The sequence below is a fragment of the Dicentrarchus labrax genome, unplaced genomic scaffold (assembly GCF_905237075.1).
Source record: "Dicentrarchus labrax unplaced genomic scaffold, dlabrax2021, whole genome shotgun sequence".
NCBI lineage: Eukaryota > Metazoa > Chordata > Actinopteri > Moronidae > Dicentrarchus > Dicentrarchus labrax.
In genome coordinates this window covers 8,418,491-8,432,583 of record NW_026136714.1, presented here as the reverse complement: position 1 = coordinate 8,432,583, position 14,093 = coordinate 8,418,491, and the positions used below count along the sequence as shown (strand labels likewise).

Below are 14,093 nucleotides of genomic sequence, written 5' to 3'. Positions count from 1 at the left end.
TAAGAATTTAAGTCATTTTAGTGATAAATTATCATCACTGGACTCAGTTCAGTGTTAATTATTGTCCCATTGAAGTCTTCCATGACTTTTGCTTGGATAAACTGATTCCTGATCAGTATCTGACAGTGCTACTTAACGGTCCACGATGTCGCAACGCCCCCCCCTCCTCTCCTCCTCCACCGTCCAATCACAGACGAACATCGAAAAACGGACAGAAATATTAGCCAATCAGGCAGCAATATGTAGAGTATGGGCGGGGACTCGTAACATCAGGGAAGTAAATTGTTGTACATGGGTTCGTGGTTTCATGAAAGCCTCTTAAAGGAATTAACCGTACGGCAGTGATGTCCTGGTTGGGTTACACAGGCTAGTACTAGCGTTAAGTTGGTTAACCGAGTGTTAATGTGTAATTAGAGGCGTGGATATAACGTTACGAAGAGAAGGGAGAAGCATTACGACATCAAACCGAGCTTCCTGAAGTCAAGCTAGGTAAACCTAAACCAGCCGCAGAGGACGCCGAAGCTGGAAAACAAGGAGTTCGGTAAAGGGTTAACCAACACCCCTACGTAGTAAGACATTTTAATAAAACAATTCGGATTAACTTTTTGGTAAAGCTTAACGGACTCTCCGCGATGTCTCTGGCCGACCAGAGCCAGCAGTGGTTCCCGACGAGTGTCCAGGTAACGGTGCATCAGGCTCGGAGTCTGCGTGTGAAGGGCAAGAATGGCACCAACGACGCCTACGCCATCATCCAGGTGGCCAAAGACAAGTTTTCCACCTCTGTGGCTGAGAAAAGTATCGCCCCGGTGTGGAAAGAAGAGGCTTCGTTTGACCTGCCGCTCTTCCACCCGGGCAACGCTGAACGCTGCACTCTCTATATCATTGTAATGCACCGAGCTCAAGTGGGGCTCGACAAGTTCTTGGGTCAGGCTGTGGTGAACTTACTGGATCTTCATGACAACAAGTCTCACAAAAAGACAGAGTAAGTGGCAACAGTAATGTGGGCCAAACTCACTCACGACATTTGATTAAGATTCATATTACGGTTAGGGGTTTCCCCCCTGGGAAGTTATTTTTACACGAGTTCAGACAAGGAATGATTTTTCCTATTTTCCTTTAAGTCCAGCTTCAACCTTAATTCCAGTTTTTTTTTACAGTGCCCTTAAAAGTCCCTGCAAACATAATATGACTACAATGCACGACTTCAGGCTACATCAAACAACTTTAATCCACTTAAAAGCTTGGTTAAACTGCAGAAAATGGATGATTTAAACATTATAAGACACATTTTGAAAAATAATAACCTTAATTCCAGTTTATTTACAGTGCACCATCACCCTTAAATGTCTCTGCAAACATAATATAACTACAATGCACGACTTCAGGCTACATCGTACAACTTTAATCAACTTAAAAGCTTGGTTAAACAGCAGAAAATGGATGGGTAAACAAACATTAGGTCGCCCCTCCCCCCATGTTCCTGGGTTTTATTGATAAACTTGAGCCAAAATGTATATTGCAAAACTCTTTTGTAAAAGTTGTCATTGCTAAGCAGACTTTAAATGGCCCCTCTAAACAATTGGTGCTAAACTGGTAGCAAATATATCTTAAATTTGTTGTTGTGGCTGTGAAATATGAAACTCATTACGATTTCTTTAACATAAGCAGTGGTTGAATTTTGTTGATCTTTATGTGTAGCAGACAGGTAATAAAGACTTATTTAAATTAGGTGTTTTTAGGACACTTTTAGGTGTCCCTCTCCCCAAAACAACTTAACCTCCTCTACATTTTTGTAGTTATACAGTGTCTTAAGTAATCAAGCATTTTATAGAATTCCTTGATTTGCACATATGCATTAACTGTGCAAATTAACCCTTGAGTTTACTCTACATTATACTGGCCATCAGGAGTTTTGTCCATCTAATCAGGTCTAGTTTCAGAGACCAATAGAAACACAAATGAATTATGCAGTCTTTTTTATGACACCTTTTGTGTATACTCAAAATACAGGCCATGTTAAACAGGTCACAAAATACATTAAAAAAGCGAGCTATTCACATTAAAACATTGTTATGGAAACTTTCTCCCCTCCCCCCTGTTATCAGCGTCTGAGAGGAAAAGCAGAAACTATGGAGATATTGCGAAAACAGTCCAGGATGATTCTAATATTGGCACTTCCCTTTGTCTTCTCCCCCTCTGTTGGACCAGCCCTAACATTTAGCTGTCACTTTTACTTCATAACTTGGTGCGACGCCATTATCAACTCTGCCAACTGCCAGTTTTGTGACGGCGGCTGAGCTGGAAATCATTTTCTCACATTGCTGATGTTAATCCTGCACATTCTTCAGGGCTATTTACTAGCATACAATACGTCTGCACACACCCAGATATGTTACATGAGTCAGGATGACATCTGTGGTTTGACGTTGCATAGGTGTAACATGGGTGTAACAAGAAATTTAAAAAATTAAAAGCTGCATTAGTGTTGAATTGGGATATACACTCCCTTCTTATGTAAGTGACGTTTTAAGTTAAGTACTACAGTAGTTAACCTTTCCTAATGTGGCCTTTTTATTTTGACCTTTGTTAAAGACTGAGTGATGCAGTGGTTGTGAGTTCCCAAGTAATTACTCAACAAGGGCAGCCTTGATAAAGCACTAGGATGACCTCACTCACCTGATTATTGTACCATCATATCTGAAACCTTATCTTGTGTTTGCTCAGTACGTTTTTGCACTTTAAAAGGCAAAGTTCATTCCTTGCACTTTATTTTCCAAGTCTGTACTCCTTCACTCTCCTCGCTTGGCTTCTTCCCTCTGTCGTCTGAAGACCCAATATGCAGGCTGGGTATTGGATGTCACTGTTTTCGCCTTGAAGCGTGTGGTGTTCGATTACTATCCTGCTCCACTGTGATGCTGATACGGGATGTGACATTGAGCACTTTGTTATTCTCCTGAAAGGAAGCTCTGCTTGCCTCTCGTACAATAGTGTGTTCAAGATGAAATTAGGTTATTGGGCCTATTAGGATTTGAGTCTATATGAGAATACAGTAGATTCATTTACTGTCACAAATAATAGAATAATAGGTGAATAACTTGGTATCTATTTTAATAAAAAATAGTTCTATATTACATTCAGGTGTTTAGAAATGAAGGAATTTAAATTCAAAAAGGATCTTCTAAAAATTAATTGATAAAGTTCTACCACTAATGGATAATTTTCATGGATGGAACTAATGATTATTTTCTTAATTACTGATCTGCTGCTTATTTACTAGATTACTCTTATTATTTGTTTTGTATATAAACATCAGAAAATGCTGCAAACTTACCCCAGTCATAAAGACTAAAGAAAGACTAAAGATATTCAGTTTACAATAACTTATCATAACAAAAAACAGCAAACACTCAACATTTAGAAACTTATACTACTGACTGTTTGGCATTTTTGCTTGAAAAATACAACTAATCTATTATCAGAATAGTTTTTGAGGTACAGTATTAGGCTAGTTCCAACTGTTGCAAAGCCAGTTTTCCAGAGTCAGGTTCATTTGTTCAGACACCAGAGCCACAATATTTATTTTGTAAACAAAGACACTAAAAATATCCCATCCTGTAGTGTTGTTTTCCTGCAGGCAAACACGCTAACCACCTTCAGAAAATTAAACAAAATATGATCTCCTTGCAAGTGGCTTTAATGAGATTTTTTACTTATATGTTACTACCTGACAAAACCATTCAAATGCAGCTGGTGTTAGTGAGTGTTAAACCAATATTTTGGAGAAGTATTGACCCCCTTCGTTTTATTTGGCTGAATCCACTCTGGTGTCGACGCAGAGGATAAATACAGGCTCCCCTGTTAATCATTAGACATGCCCTTGACAGTTAACCTAGGGAACCTGTCCCACAGGACCGGCTAGAGCGTGCATCGGGCACGGCTCTTTAGTCCTATGGTAACAGAACTGAACATGTACACCCTGTCAGTCTGTTAGTAAACATAACAACGCATTGTCTCTGTACAGTCAACTAAAGTGCGTTCTCTGCCGCAATAGACAAGACGAGAACAACCAGCAGTTTCTTTAAAAGGCGTGAGAAAGCGTGATCTCTGTGCCCTTGTGCTAGGACTTTAGTTAGTGATTGTTTGTCTTGGCCTGCTCAGTTAAGGGTGGGAAATGAGGGATGTTTGAATTAGGCTCAGTGTAACTTTCATTACATCACGTACTGCACAGCACCTCCCTGCATGTTGGAGAGTGTTTGAGGAATGTTGGTTCACTCCCATGCTTGTTTCCTGACTGTTTATCCTTTAGAAGAGCCTGGCTGGACGTCTGCTACAGTGTAAGACACTGAAATGAAAGCTGCAGCACTCCACATGAACTGCAGATCACTGTCTGGTTAATGTCACACCATCCTTTTACAGTTATATTATTCTACACTTCACTTTTTCAAAACTTACCAGCATAACATAAGCGTGGACTAAACTACAAATGATTTTCATTGCTTTGACACAAAATTCAACTAGATAAATATGCCAACAACTTAAACAGTGCTTCCTTTCAAAAGTTTTTTTTTTAAATTGTTGTTTAAACACTTTAAACTGACCTGAAATACTCAAACTATTCAAAGAGATATTGTTGTTAATTGTTGAGTTATAAAGTTAGAATTGCTAATAAGAAGAGCTCCCCTGAATACACGCTGCAAAGCTTTGCTTTGAACGTAGCGCTACATTGCAGCAAAAATAATATTGTTGCCTATTGAAGTTACAACAGTTGTTTCAGTTATGCACTAGTATGGCTATATGTGAAAAATTCATATTGTACGGGAAATTAAAACTCATCTGGTATATTACCCGGCACTATTTACCAGTCCATTTTGTACATGTTTGCATGCTTTTGTACATTTTGTTAAATTTATGTTCAAAACCACAAAATTATCCTATTTTACTGTAGTTGCTTTATCTACAGCTTAGAAGAAATAAAAACAGAATTCATAAACACTTAATTGCACATATTCTCTTTCCTCGATGACCTCAGTGTAAGATTTGTACCAGCTGAGGAAAAGGGGGCGACTGAGGCTGTTGTAATTTTATTGGACTGTGTGGCATCTCACCAATCTCTTCCAGTCATTGAGTGGTTTTATAGTCCATTCCAAGATGGTGTCACTTCACTTTTCCTTCCACCCCATCTCTCAAGTCTCCAACCCCATGGAGGAATTAAAAAAGCCACATGTCCGTCTCGGATGCAGTGAATGCTGGATGTCTGGACCTATCTGAAGAAGGTTGTCAGGGATCGAAAAAGATTCTTTCCCAGGTGTTTTGCAAGTGAGGACACAAGGTGTGAACTTGAGGCCTAATGCAAGCATATGTATAGTGAATATGAATAGTTTTATATTGCATTACTGGAATTACTTTAGCTTCCTTTTGTCAACTTGGAAAATTGGTAAAAAAATAAAGCTTATTTAAGGATATTGCAGCATTTATTTCTGTGACATACTGTAAAGTAGCTCTTCTTTTTGTTGTAATGGAATCTCGGTTTATGGTAAATAAATAAAAGATGCCTCAAAGTCAATAGTGATAATGCTACCTGTTGTTGTGGGGATGTTTTAGTCATTGTGTAGTGAGTGACAAGGTATTTCTGTTGGCAGACAAATGAGTGTTTTGGTATAAGGGTTGATCCTGAGGTGTGTAGGAAGTGTTTGGGTTGCATGATTGCATTTTGGATGTGAGATTAACAGTTGCTCTGGGCTGCATGCCGGCAAAGAGAACTATCTGAACAGTGTTGAAAAAGAGAACTGGGTGTAGTGAAATGTGTGATCAATTGTAAAAATAATAAGTGAAACAGTTGGAGGGCTCTGCTGTGGAACAAAAGAGTTCAAAAGGGGAAAGGCTTGACATAATGGGCACTTCTGCTACAGTATTGGTACATCTAAAAATAGCAGGACTTCAATTATACAATCATAAAGCGTCTGTATGTAATGGCACTAATGGCTTGTTTTGGCGTGGATTTAGAAAGGGCTCTCCAGAACACTCCTACCTCTCCCTTGCAGACAATAAGTGCTGATCCTGTAAAACAGAGAGGACATGAGGCGGGAGCATGAACAAAGCTGTAATTGTCAGGCTTTATCTGTGGTTGGCATGGTTGGCCCAGCAGGAACTGGAACAAGCTGTACGCTGGTTAATGATACCTATCAGTCTCGGGTCTAACAAGACACAGCAGACTAACCCCGGCTGATTTGAAACATGTAACGTCAAAGCTATTAGGCACTAATGCATTTATACTGGGGATTTATTTACAGTGTGTTGGGAATTTGTTTTAATTCAACTTGCGTTTAACCTCATTTAATCCCACTTTAAGTGAACCTATACGACACGACTTTTTGGGTTTGTAGGAACACTAACAACACAGTTGAACTTAAGATTTAAAGGGACTTATGTTAGCAGTGTTAGTCCGTAACTAATGATTATTTCAATTACTGATTAATCTGTTAAATTTCTTTATTAATCAGTAAATGGCTGGTTTGTACAGAAATTTGAGTCCAAAGCCCACAGTGATGTCTTCAAATTGTTTTGTCTGATCAACAGTGTGATACTATTTAAATTAATTATTGACTAATTGTTTAATCCATTAATTGTTTCAGATCTGGTTTAGTGTTTGTTAGAAGTTGAGCACAGTGGACTAAATAAGCTTGGAACTGAAGATAAGTTTTAATGTTTATAAATCAATTCATTCTTTTTTTGGTTAAACACCTAATTAATTAACATGTTCTGAAAGCATGGCAAATTGGAAAAAAGCGATTTTAAATTAACTAATCAGAAATGTTGACGATTATTTTTTGTCAAACAACTAATCAGTTCATCTAAAAATATCATCGTGGCTGTATCAGAAAATGTTCTTTACCACTGTTGTATTTGCAACTTGCAAAAAAATTTCAGTTATTTCAGTTATTTCATGTTCAAATCAACTTGTTACATACAGTTTTTAGGTAGTTATCACTCTATTGCCATGTTTTTTTTGTAAAATAAGCCTTGAAGGGTGAATATGAGGCTAAATTACCTGAATGTAATGTGGGTTTATTGCAGTGTAATGGAAAATATGTCCAAAATTTAGTCATTTATTCTCAGAAAGTTCCTATGATCTTGCAAAACTTCCATCTTAAACATCTGATTCATTTTGTCTGTCATTTGCAGTTGGTTCAAGCTGGTGGACAAGACTGGGAAAGAGGACAAGGCGCGAGGAGAGGTGCTGCTAGATATCCAATTTATGAGAAACAACATGTCAGCTAGCATGTTTGACCTTTCTATGCAGGACAAACCTCGCTCCCGCATCTCCAAGCTGAAAGACAAAGTCCGTGGGAAGAAAAAGGATGGCTTCTCTGATTCGGCCTCAGCTATTGTTCCCTCTGTCAGCCAGGTCCTCACGGACAGTGACGCTGAGGCAGATTCACAGTCACTCAATCAGTCTCCAGGAGTGAAAAAGAAATCTAAGCTCAAAACGCTCTTTGCTCCCAAATCAAACTTGCAGCGTAACATCTCGCAGTCCATGTCTACACTGGGCACTCTTCCCGAGAAGAATTCATCTCTCAGTGGCAGCCGCTCATCTGGCCTCAATGTAGACTCCCCTGAAGGTAACTTAATCTCTCTATACTCAGTGTGTACTGTATGTTGACAGTTCTGTCTTTCCTCCGCTGCACAGTGCAACGTATGTAATGGTACTTTGCATGTTAACAATAACACCATGCTTCACTCTCTCTCCTCCCACAGTTAAAAAGAAATTCAAATTCTTGGGACACAAGCGAACAGGCAGCTCTGACAGCAAGGTGTCTCAGGGTCCTTTCTCCCTACTGGGTCGCTCCAAACAGAGCGCCAGTGACCTGAACAACCTGTGCATCAACGGCAGCCATGTATACACAGAGGAGGAGTCCAAGAGTGGATCTACTCTCAGTCTGAACAGCTCAGGCCAAGGATCTGTGGAGGATGTCCGCAAACACACCTCTGATGCAGATTCCTTTATCACTGTACCTGTCCCTTCCCTACAGATAGAGTCTCCAGATAGGGCAATACTAGAGCAACAGCGCCATCAAGAGGAGGAGGCGAGAAGACAGGCAGAAGCAAGGCGCATAGCAGAGGCCAAGAGGCTGGAGGGAGAGGAGAAATACAAGGCAGAGGCCAAGAGACTGCAGCAGGAAGAGGAGCGCAGATACCAAGAGGAACAGGAGAGGAAGAAACGCTTCCTTGAGGATGAAACAAGGAGGAAGAAACAGAGGGAGGAGGAGGAAGAGAGAAGAAAGCAAGAGGAAGAACGCAGGATGCTGGAAGCAGCAGAAACCCAGAGGCTTGAGGAGGAGCGTCGCAGAGTAGAGGAACAGAAACGACAGGAGGAGGCGTCCATGAGCGACAGGCTGTCTTCTCTGTTTGGAATGATCAGAAAGAAGGAGGACAAAAAGGAGGAGGTACAGGAACCTACTAAAGAGGAGCCCCCAACACAAGCACCCCCCTCAAGAGATCCTGATCAACCGATCTCCCACCACTCCACCAACCCGTTTGAGGACATCCCCCTCAGCTCAGATCCTCCTGTTAGCACTAATGAAAGCCCAGCTGATCATCAAAAATCCAGCCGCAACCCACAAACACCCTCTGCCATGGTCTTCCTCAACCGCACCGCTAAAGTGTCTGCAGTCAAACCCAGGTAGGCCTTTTTCTTCTCATTTGGTTGCATTATATTCTCAGCAAGTTACTCTGTACTGTTATGTACTTATGTTACTGTTATGTCAGTGTTTATGTCACTGGAGAGGCTATTGGTTGCTTACAGTCACACTATTCTTAGACTTGCTTGACTGGAATTTGAATACTGCCTCACAATTGAAACTACACATGCAGTTGCCTTTTTGGTGGTATGCGCATTTTATTTTAACTTGAAAAAAATAAAAAATTTTGAAAGAGTGCTTTTTGTTGCTTCTTTATCCACGCACAAGTAAGAGGCACATATAAGGGAGAACTGTTATTTAAGAGAACCAAAACACCTTGTGATGATCAAGTTTATCCCTACACCATGTCTGAGTGTCAACACTGAAACTTGGGAATTTCACACCTTTCTGTCCTGTTTCTGTTCACGTTGACCCAACCATGTGACTGTCTTGAATTACTAAAACTCTGAATTCCACCCAACGGTTGATGGACCTGTCCGACCAGTTTGGTCTTTGTACAGATGAGAATCTGGGTGTGGCTTGTGTTGGTGAAGATGTTGTGAAACAGGTAGTGGACTGAACAGAGCTCTTAAGGAGTGACTGCGACACAGTCTTACCTTCTTTGTGGAAGTCTTGGGTGGTTGTATCTTATTTTTACATTTGTCATAGATGTTTGTGGACTAGATTGGACTGGATTTTTTATATGTGAATCTCTATGGTAAGGGTCTTACGCTTGTTATTGCCACTGATGTAACAGTGGTTCTTGTTTTCAAGAGTCGTTTCTAGATGGAACATAGTAGCCTAGGAATTTAACATTTGTATTATTCTGTTGTGATATTTTTTACCTTTTGATGCCATGTAGGACTACCTAATATAATCTAAGTAGGATCATTTTACAGCAGAAATGTGACATTGTAGTCTTTTTGTATTGGACAGTGTACATTTTTTCCACTGTGAGCAAGTCATAGCTAAAAATAGAAACAGTAACCGCAAGACATGTGAATATTAGAAGTTGAATTGTCTAGTGCAGAGTTATATATTGAACTGTCAAAGGGCTACATTATGTGGGTCTAAAAATGGGAATTTCATATTTTTTGTTTACCCACTTGTTGACATGTGAGATGCTAGTAAAATTGGTGACGGGTTGTACATTGGTGGAAATGACTTTAGGTGATGTGATGGTCGCACTGACCTGTAGGCCTTTGTTTTCACTTTTTGGCAGATGGGCTCAATCTCTGGAGTCTGAACCCGCTGACTCCCAAACCCCCAGTCAGCTGTGTCCTTCCCCAGCCACCTCTGAGTCCACTCTCTCTAGTGTCCCATCTGCGTCCCCTGATACTTTCTACAACCTCCACTCATCCCTGGCTCCACCAAACATAAGTCAAAGCCCGTCTGGTTCCCCTCGTGGCAGCGTAGAGAATTTGTCCTCTGTGGGATCTTCACCCACCATGGCGGATAAGAAGAAAAGAGCCCCATTGCCACCCTCGCAATCAGTTTATGGGACCCAAACTGGAGGCAATCACGTTCCTGTCAGAGAGATCAATAACCCTGCATACGTAGAGGTAGATGGGTTGCAGCAAGACAAAAAATTGTCTCTACCACTCCCTGATTATGAAACCCTATTTCCTCAGAAAAGACACGGAGTGCAAGGGCAAACTCGTTGGGACCACATAATCGCTGAGGTCAATCAGAGACAAATGGTTAGTCCACCTGAATTTCTGGGTCCAGAGATGAGTGTGGACGGCCCAGAGGAGCCTGACCCCAGTCTTAAATCGTCACTCCGTCAGGAGAGTCCTGCTACGAGGCATTATCAAAAACAGATTCAGGAGACTAAACCTGTGTCATCAAAAAGAGTAGCTGCCCCAGCTCCCCCTAAATCAGTCACAACTCCACACCCTCGATCAGTTGCAGATTCCAGTCAAAGACAGAGCCAGAATAATGCCCATCAATCTCTTGTGAGTCCTAATCAGTCTGCAGTCCCAGGACCTGTGAACACTGATGCTTCAAACAGAGAAAGTCTCTCAGTGAGGTCTAGGGATGGAGCAAGGAAGGCATTGCAACCACCTGCACCCAGACCAACTAGCCAGATTGATCAAGGAAAAATGCAAGTCACTGTGAACAACGAGGCACCCACAGCCAAACCCAGACAGAGGGTTAGTGGCAAAGAGCCCTTACAGCAAGAAGGCTCTGCAGGGACACCAGCAGTCTCTCTGAACAGTAACATCCAGACATTATCTAATTCAAGTATGAGCAGCATGGACAAAAAAGGTGTGCAGACAACAGAGGACTTTGCAGAGTTTGACCCATTCCCCAATACTGAGCTTGTTTCTAAAGACCCTTGGGCACAGCCAAAGCAGAACCAAGAAGTAGATTACCTTTTTACCGGCAATGTACAAGAAGAGCAGAAACTTGAAGATCTGGGAATGACAGCAGATGATCTCGATAACATTTTTCGTCCAGAGAAACCAATCGACCCCTTTGCAAGTTTTAATGGCAGTGATTCAAACAAACACAATGACAAGGAACAGGGAAACAGGGAAAAAGATGAAAATTCAAAGCAAGTCGGTCCTGCTTTCCAAAGAAGGAATTCACAGAGACGAACACTTATTCCTCCGTCCTCAGCTCACCCAGATAATAAGACTGTCAAGTCTCAACAAGAACCCGCATATAAACAAGAAAAAAACATAACCACAGCTAATCAAGGCTTCTCCGCAAGAGATGCCACAAATGAGTATATTACTCCGAAGTTTCAAGCTGAAGTGAAAACTCCAAGCAATTTGTATAGAAGAGAGGATCCATTTGGAGCTGAACCTTTTACTGTAACCTCTGCCTCAACCTCCTCAGATCCCCTCCAGGTTGTTATGGAGGAACCCGAATCTCAGGCAGTAGGTTTGTCGGGTGGAAAGGCACCTTTGAGGGCATGGGTCTCACCCTCTGACATTCAGCCTGTCAGTGCTCAGAATAGCAATGGAGGTGGGCTAGCCTTAACACGCAGGTGAGATTGAACAGGGTGATTATCTAGACCTTGTACATGGCATCTGCCTGCTGTTGTTGTATGTGAGGCAGATAAGGTGTTGGGTTTATCTTGGGTGTGACTGTTTTGGAAGCTTGTGATCACTTGTCAGCTGTCCTTTTGAGTTTAATTCTGAACATTGGGCTTTGGGCCGTATGATTTGGAAGATTTGCAGAACACTTAGTTACATGTTTTTAACATTTCTCTTTTGCTTCTAATATTATTTTTTTATTATTTTCTTTGAAGCTTCTGAGAATATTGTCAGACTTGTTGCAGTAATCTTTTATAGAGCTTACAGGGCTTTATAACAATGTATACACCTTCTTTACAGGCCTCATCCTGTGAAGCCCATGAGCTCAGTTGAGAACCAGCATCCCATAAGCACCCCTGCTGTGAAAGAGATTAAGGTCCGGGACAGCACACCAGGGAAGATTCAGGTACTATCATCTTGACATAAAAGACATACTGTGACCAACAAACCAACAGATTTATTGACATATCCCCTCACAACAACTTAATTGGATTTTCCTGCAGCAGGAACTCTGGGTGGCATTATATGAAATCTGTGTTCCATAACATATTCTGTAGTTGAAATAATAATAATGTCCGTCACAACTGGCAGCTTCACAGTGAAGGATCTTGCGGCATTGAACTCTGAAAATGTTAAATATTTAGCTCGAAGGTTCTTTTTTGATCTTGGGAATAGCAGTTTGACAAAAAAATCTTATCAAAAGGTCCACAATACCTTGTTTTTCCACTCAAAAGACAGAGTTGTACTATATTCACTTGTCCTCACTCCCCTCAGGTTGCAGACTCGGGGGAAAGTGGACCCTACACCCAGCTGACGCAGGAAGAGTTGATCACACTGGTGGTAAAGCAGCAAACCGACCTGTCCAGGAAGGACGCGAAAATCGTCGAGCTGGAGGAGTACATAGACAACCTGCTGGTCCGCGTCATAGACGAGAAACCCACTATCCTGCAATCTCTTAACGCTAAGCCAGTGTGAGGTAATGTCTGCTGGAGGACCCAGTTCTGTTTGTTGTGTATGTGTTTGTACTGGTGTCACTGGGTACTGAGAAGACATGATCTCTATGAAGGTCTACTACCATATGCACTTTTTAGTTTCAGAGTCAAGTTTGTTTGAGAATGCTGGAAAATTGTCTCTGAAGTAATAACATTTGGTGATTACCTAATAACAAGCAAGTAATACAATCTTTATATAGGCAAATGAATGTATTTGTTTTGACACTAAGGTACTGGAATTTGCTTTAAAAAACTTGTTATATTACAACATATTATTCAACATCTTGATTTATATACCATACTTGATGAAACTTGGGTTGAGCTTTATTTAATATACTAATAATGCAGAGTTTTTTAAACTATTATCTGGCCTTTATACTCTTTACACTGGGTTTTGTGTAACTTGTTGCTGTGTGATGAATGATCATATACATAACCTTATACAACCATTCCAAAATAATGCATGGTCTTGATGAGGTAAGAATGTAGTATTTCTCTCGTATGACTATATTTGCAATACATTGTTTAATTCACTGCATTTCTGCAGGTCGAAACTATGAATTATGGCCTCATGAGTTGAGTCAAGATTAATATTGTTTATATAACAAGTGCACATTGACTTTTCACTCCACCACTGCAGTCTTTTATTATCTTTGTTGATCCTTATGGCGGGCATGTATTTTTTTAAATCGGATAATTAACAACATTCCTCCCATGTTTTACTCACCACAGTCGAATGTCAGCTGGTCATCCAGTCCTTATAAAGCTATTGTGCCTATTTTTGCTTCAAAGAGGTGTTATTTAGAAAACCAGCAATAAATAAAAGCAAGCAGCTACTATGTACTGTATATAGTGTGTGAACCACACAGTTATAAGTGTTTTTCTTTCATGTGGTTGTAATTTAGCCTGTGCACATAGTTTGAAATATTATGCAAGTAAGAGTACAGACTCAAACTGTGTTTGTGTTGTATTTATAAAATGAAAAACAAGAGATAATCAAAAAGTAATAATCAATAATAACCAACCAGCCTTGTCTTTGTATTTGAACTACACTAATGAATTAACCCTGCATCAACGCCATTATATGACAATATTATGTTATGTCTTGGCAGAAATTATAGCAATATTATTCTTTCATGTACAGACCTGTGCCTTCAAAACCTTTTTCATGACTTTTCTGTCTTATTTTCTGGATGGACAGTTGTTGGCTACCTCTTCTTCTTTTTCTGAAGTGAGAGCTTAAAGAATGTGCAGCCTGATGTATCGAGTGTTTGTCTGACACGATGATAATACTACAGTTGATGTAAGATTTCCGAAAGAAGTGATGCTGAGCAAAATGTGGTTTTATTTTAAATAAAGACACTAATTATTTCACCAGA

The 14,093-nt window shown here is 40.5% G+C and overlaps 1 protein-coding gene across 2 annotated transcripts; it reads left to right on the top strand.

The window, feature by feature from the left end:
- Positions 1-259: 259 nt before the first annotated feature.
- On the top strand, positions 260-14,091 carry rab11fip1a (RAB11 family interacting protein 1 (class I) a). 2 transcript variants are annotated; one of them, XM_051422118.1, is made up of 6 exons: positions 260-982; positions 7,183-7,619; positions 7,756-8,680; positions 9,901-11,673; positions 12,023-12,128; positions 12,497-14,091. In XM_051422118.1, the coding sequence occupies exons 1-6, from the start codon at positions 633-635 to the stop codon at positions 12,695-12,697; spliced, it is 3,792 nt and encodes a 1,263-aa protein (XP_051278078.1). In that variant the 5' UTR covers positions 260-632; the 3' UTR covers positions 12,698-14,091. The 2 variants fall into 2 exon arrangements, with proteins under 2 accessions (XP_051278078.1, XP_051278079.1); XM_051422119.1 differs by lacking the exon at positions 9,901-11,673.
- The last annotated feature ends 2 nt before the right edge of the window (positions 14,092-14,093 follow it).